This window comes from Bubalus bubalis, chromosome 8 (assembly GCF_019923935.1).
Source record: "Bubalus bubalis isolate 160015118507 breed Murrah chromosome 8, NDDB_SH_1, whole genome shotgun sequence".
Classification (NCBI taxonomy): domain Eukaryota; kingdom Metazoa; phylum Chordata; class Mammalia; order Artiodactyla; family Bovidae; genus Bubalus; species Bubalus bubalis.
Genome location: NC_059164.1, coordinates 92,278,840 through 92,284,406, shown reverse-complemented (window position 1 = coordinate 92,284,406; position 5,567 = coordinate 92,278,840). Strand labels below are relative to the sequence as shown.

The following is a 5,567-nucleotide window of genomic DNA, read 5'->3' as shown; positions in this document are numbered from 1 at the left end:
TGAGGGGAGTTTATATGCAGATTTGAAGGCTTCTCCTTTCATGGCTTCCTTCATTCTCAGAAACCCACCTTCAATTTCCAGCTGCTCTGGAGTCCCAGGCTCTGTCTTGTGACTCTCCAAGTCAATAAAGGCTGGACTTTGCTTGAGGAGTCCTAGCTGGTCCTTGCCCTTTAGATGGGGATTGTCCTTAGGAAAAATCCATTTGAATGTAGATGGTAGGTGGTTCCTTTCATTCAAGGGTTGAGTCCCCTTTATTTTCTGCCTGTTTTGAGGATACTTTATAGTGCTTTCAAATAGGGTTGTTTTTTTTTTTTTCACATTTTGTCCAGAGTTTATAACTTTTATCTATGATGGGATTCATCTGATCCAAATGACTGCCATTACTGGACCATCCTTTCACTTTTTTTTTTTTTTTCATCCTTTCACTTTTAACTTATCTATATATCTATAGTCTACTGAGGTTTGGAAGAAGATACACTCATAAGGGCTGAAGTGTAGTGTTGAGTATAAGTGCAAGCAGAGCTTTAAGTATTTTATTTATTTTGGCCACTCCATGTGGCATGCAGGATCTTAGTTTCCCAACCAGGGATCAAACCCGTGGGTGCCCCCTGCAGTGGAAGTGCGGAGTCTCAACCACCGGACCACCAGGGAAGTCCCCAAGCAGAGTTTAGAGTGGAGCTGGGGTCACTGGGGTGGGCTTCTCAGCAAATCAGGCTAAGAGCTGGGCAGGTCTGGGATGGGCAGACAGGAGGAAGTCTGGCCCCTGAGGCACTGCTGAGTTAACAGCAGGGGCAGGTGTGAACATGGTGTGAGAGGGACCACAGCACACCAACCTGGACCTGTCTGGGGGAGTTCTGAGCAGGAAAGGTTCCATCTCTGGGGAGACTCGCCATGAAGAAACTGGCAGCCTGGGATGCCTTAGACCTCTAGGCATTGTCGAGTTGCCCCTGGACTGTTCCATGAAGGCTGTTCAAGAACACTCTCTATCCCCTACCCTTTCCTGCAGCCTGAGGCTGGCTGAGCCCAAGACCCCTGGAGAGGGAGACTTAGGGGGCACCTACCACAATGGGGCAGATGGTGTGTAAACACCTACATGGATGTAGTGGTGCCTGAAGCGAAACGAAGAGGCTTGCCTTCAACAGTTCCACTCAAAGGGAAAAAGAGTGGTGGAAGGGTCTTCATTAAATATGGGTCAGCATCTCCCTACTGAGTCCACCCTTATTTATTCCAGCCTGCAGCATCGCATATCTGGATTCTGTGAGCCCAATCTTTTATCCTCTGAAGAACACACAATCGGCTTTGGGGCCACAAAAGGTTTAGATGGGGGTTTGGGGTCTCTAATCTCAAACTTTGTCCTTAGGAGGCTTAGGATCAGTACTGATCTTTCAGGGAGCCCCAAAGTGGCTTTGGAGGAGAGGGTCTTTGGCAGGGTGGGGGGAAAGTGGTGGGGGAGGATGATCTATAAGAGGAATCAGAGGGGGTGGGGGACATCCCATGAGCAAGATGTCAGAGGAGGAGGAGTTTCTTCTGTTCAAGAACATCTCCTTGGTGGGGCCGTGGGATGGACCTCAGTACCACCTCGCCCCTGTCTGGGCCTTCCACCTCCAGGCAGTCTTCATGGGTTTTGTCTTCTTTGTAGGGACGCCACTCAATGCCACAGTGCTGGTGGCCACACTGCGCTACAGAAAGTTGCGGCAGCCGCTCAACTATATTCTGGTCAACGTGTCTCTGGGGGGCTTCATCTACTGCATCTTCTCTGTCTTCATCGTATTCATCACCAGTTGTTATGGGTACTTCGTCTTCGGCCGCCATGTCTGTGCCCTGGAGGCCTTCCTGGGCTGTACAGCAGGTACTGCCGGCGAAGGGAGCTGGAGGGATGGGAAGGATCCTGCTTCAGGATGGGAGCCAGGGGCCAGTCTTTTGGGTTAGAGTGGACCCCTAAAGAGGAGTCAAGGGGGTAGAAGTTTGGTGTTCTTTTGAATGCTGAGGTAGAGAGCCACCCAGAGGTCTGAGCAAGTCCCAAACTCTATTTCACTCTCCAGTCCAACCCTTCCTCTCTGTGCTTTCTCCACACTGCCTGTATTCCACTCTGCCTGCCAGGATGAGTGGAGCTGTTTACCCCATTATCCACCCATTTCATCACAGGTCTGGTGACAGGCTGGTCACTGGCCTTCTTGGCCTTTGAGCGCTACATCATCATCTGTAAACCCTTCGGCAACTTCCGCTTCAGCTCCAAGCATGCCCTGATGGTGGTCGTGGCCACCTGGACCATCGGTATTGGTGTCTCCATCCCACCCTTCTTTGGCTGGAGCCGGTGAGAGTGCAGGGCAGTTATGCTGACTTAGCTAGAAGCTCAGGTTCTCAGGGCAGGAAGAGAGTGGGGTATGGTCATTGACCTCTAATTTTTAAAGAGCTGGAGGAATAGAGAAGGGAAAGGGCTGTGGGAGACAAGTGCTAAGGTTTACTCTGTGGTTGGAATTGCTAAAGGTTGGCTATTGAGGACAGAAAATACCCTCTGCCTGACATAACTCTGGGTTCTAAGCAGAGAACACAACCCAGAAATCTCAGCTCCCACTCTACCAATTCTTGCTGTGAGCCTCACGGTGAACAAGTGCTTGGTCCCTTGCAGATTCGTCCCTGAGGGCCTGCAGTGTTCCTGTGGTCCCGACTGGTACACCGTGGGCACCAAATATTACAGCGAGTACTATACCTGGTTCCTCTTCATCTTCTGCTACATTGTGCCTCTCTCCCTCATCTGCTTCTCCTACTCTCAGCTGCTGGGGGCCCTCAGAGCTGTGAGTGGCTTTTGTGAGGGTCAGGGAGGAGGGGTCACAGGGCTCTAGATGAGAGGGAAGAGTGGGTATGTGCTCTAGAACACAAAACACCCGGAAATGTCCACAGCCAGGGTGAGGGGTATCAAAAAGCAGTGCAGGAAGCAGGGACAGGGAGATGAGATGAAGAGTGAGGTGGAGTCATCCCAGCTCAGATGTATCGAGAGATGCCTGTGATTCCACCCAGTATCACGGACTGGAGAGAGAGCTGGCTCCATCTTGCCTTCCTCAATGAAAGGGGAACAGAGGAACTAGGTCAGAAGGTGGGATGGCAGAGAGACAATTAGAGCAGATGGCCCCCTTGTTGAAAAACGTCCAGAGACTTGGGGGTTCAGGGCCAGGGAGCAGAAGGCGTGATGTTTTTCTGCGTTCTTTCCAGGTTGCGGCTCAGCAGCAGGAGTCAGCTTCGACCCAGAAGGCTGAGCGGGAGGTGAGCCACATGGTGGTGGTCATGGTGGGATCCTTTTGTCTCTGTTACACACCCTACGCTGCCCTGGCCATGTATATAGTCAACAACCGTAACCATGGGGTGGACTTACGGCTTGTCACCATTCCTGCCTTCTTCTCCAAGAGTGCTTGTGTCTACAATCCCATCATCTACTGCTTCATGAATAAGCAGGTAAAGTTCTCTTTTAAAAAAAATTTGTTTGGGGCTGTGCTGGGTCTTTGTTGCTGCCCACAGGCTTTCTCTAGTTGTGGTGAGCAGGGGGCTTCTCACTGCGGTCACTTCTCTTGTTGTGGAGCACGGGTTCTAGGCTCAGGCTTCAGTAGTTGTGGCACGTGGGTTTAGTTGCTCTGCCTACCCCAAATCCTGAATTGAAGCTAATAACCCAAACTCAAGACAAATCAAGGATGGCTCCTGTTTTATAGAGCCAAACATTCTGCTTTGAGAATTGTTTCCTCAGTTCCAGAAGCAGATTAAAAACTAATGAGGAAGCTCCTGGGTATTAACAGAACTGGCAGTCCTTTCCTAGTTGGGAGCACTTTCTAGTAATGGTGGGTGGGTGGGGGTACTGTGGGGTCACTTTTGACAGTGCTCTCCTGGCTACCCACTCCAGTATTCTTGAGCTTCTTGTGGCTCAGCTGGTAAAGAATCTGCCTGCAATGCGGGAGACCTGGGTTCAATCCCTGGGTTGGGAAGATCCCCTGGAGAAGGGAAAGGCTACCCACTCCAGTAATTCTGGCCTGGAGAATTTCATGGCCTGTATAGTCCATGGGGTTGCAAAGGGTCAGACACAACTCAGTGACTTTCACTTTCACTTCACTTTCTTGGGACGGGGTGCTTTGTGAGGTTTCCCAACAGTGAGGCCTCAGGGTTAGCCAGAACGTGTAGGGATTATTACTGTAGATCCAGGAGGAGTGAGTAGCATTAGCCTGGACTAGCCAGCTCTCAGGATTGAGAAGACATAATCAATACTGCTCGAGGAGATCCCATGTATAAGGCTATGGGGATACAAAGATCTTTTTTCTCGCATGCTTCCTGAGGTTACCTCCTCTGTACTGGTCTGCCAAGGAGACTATCTGTGCTCTTTCCCTCTAGTTCCGAGCTTGCATCATGGAGATGGTGTGTGGAAAACCCATGACAGATGAGTCTGAACTGTCTAGCTCCCAGAAAACCGAAGTGTCTACTGTCTCTTCTAGCCAAGTTGGCCCCAACTAAAGAGCCATACTGGCCTGTGTGCAGTGAGGACTTTACAATTGAGGACATTTCTACTCTCTCTGTCAAAAACCAAACCACTATCAACATAGAAAATGGGAAGGGGAGTGATAGCAACTTGAGGGGTCAGTTTCCCATTTTCCTACTATTTCCTTCCTACCTACAAAGCAACTGCTGCAGCTGGGTGGTCTTCTGACCTCCTCAAGGGCCACTGCCACAGTCATCAGCTTCTACTCTTAAGTGGCACAATTTATAGCGTTTGGAGAACAGATTTCTATGTACAAGGCAACTGTAAAGGAGTATGGCTAATTTTTCAGTGTACCGACAATTATTTTCCTTTTCAGAAATTTTTTTTCCCTCCTGGGGATCCGTTCAAAGATGATACATTTTGAATCAGAACTTAGGAAAACACCTTGGAAATGAGACATTAAATTAAAAAAAAAAAAAAAAAAAAACCCTTTAGTAGGTCCTAAATATGAGTTTGAAAGAACTTTCTTATGTTGTCACTGCCAGTAACAGCTATCACTTGGACATGCCCATAAATGCCTGCACCAGCATGAACTATTACAGGTGCTTCCTCCCCCTGCCCCCACAGCTCTTATTTGGCTAAACCGATTTATCTGTCTTAAGCTGCGTATTTACTAAAGTCAATAGTTCAACTCCCTTCATGTTCTCAAAATGAACTGGCACGTCTCAATACTGCTTATAAACTATACACAATGTTCAAAAAACTGTTTTACCTTATATTCTGTCTCCCCACACCATGAAGAAGAGCCTTTTTGAAATAAAAATCAAGATAAATGTGTGTACATTCAGAAATGACTGTGTTTGGTATCAGACAATTATGTAATGAGCAGCTGGGCTCCTCTCCAGTTACATGGCCTAAGAGAAGCAGAGAAGGGTTATGGCTGTATAAGGATGCTAAAGATTTCAGTAACCAATTTGGGAGAAGGTAGCAACTTCTCTGGGTTGGGGTGGGGTAAACCTTCTAGGAGAGGTCCATTTTCTGTGACATTTTATAACCCCATAATTCTAAGCAAGAGTTCCATTTCTTAAGAAAATAAAGGACATACATACCC

At 48.4% G+C, this 5,567-nt stretch overlaps 1 protein-coding gene across 1 annotated transcript; it reads left to right on the top strand.

Moving 5' to 3' along the window:
• The first annotated feature begins 1,494 nt into the window (after positions 1-1,494).
• On the top strand, positions 1,495-4,504 carry OPN1SW (opsin 1, short wave sensitive). Its single transcript, XM_006074392.3, has 5 exons — positions 1,495-1,849; positions 2,146-2,314; positions 2,630-2,795; positions 3,211-3,450; positions 4,372-4,504. The coding sequence occupies exons 1-5, from the start codon at positions 1,495-1,497 to the stop codon at positions 4,489-4,491; spliced, it is 1,050 nt and encodes a 349-aa protein (XP_006074454.1). The 3' UTR covers positions 4,492-4,504.
• Positions 4,505-5,567: the final 1,063 nt, after the last annotated feature.

Excerpts from the sequence above, each read along its gene's own strand:
- OPN1SW (XM_006074392.3), top strand. The coding sequence starts at position 1,495 with ATGAGCAAGATGTCAGAGGAGGAGGAGTTTCTTCTGTTCAAGAACATC. Across the intron at positions 2,315-2,629 it reads CCCTTCTTTGGCTGGAGCCG|ATTCGTCCCTGAGGGCCTGC; the intron begins GTGAGAGTGCAG and ends GGTCCCTTGCAG. Across the intron at positions 3,451-4,371 it reads ACTGCTTCATGAATAAGCAG|TTCCGAGCTTGCATCATGGA; the intron begins GTAAAGTTCTCT and ends CTTTCCCTCTAG.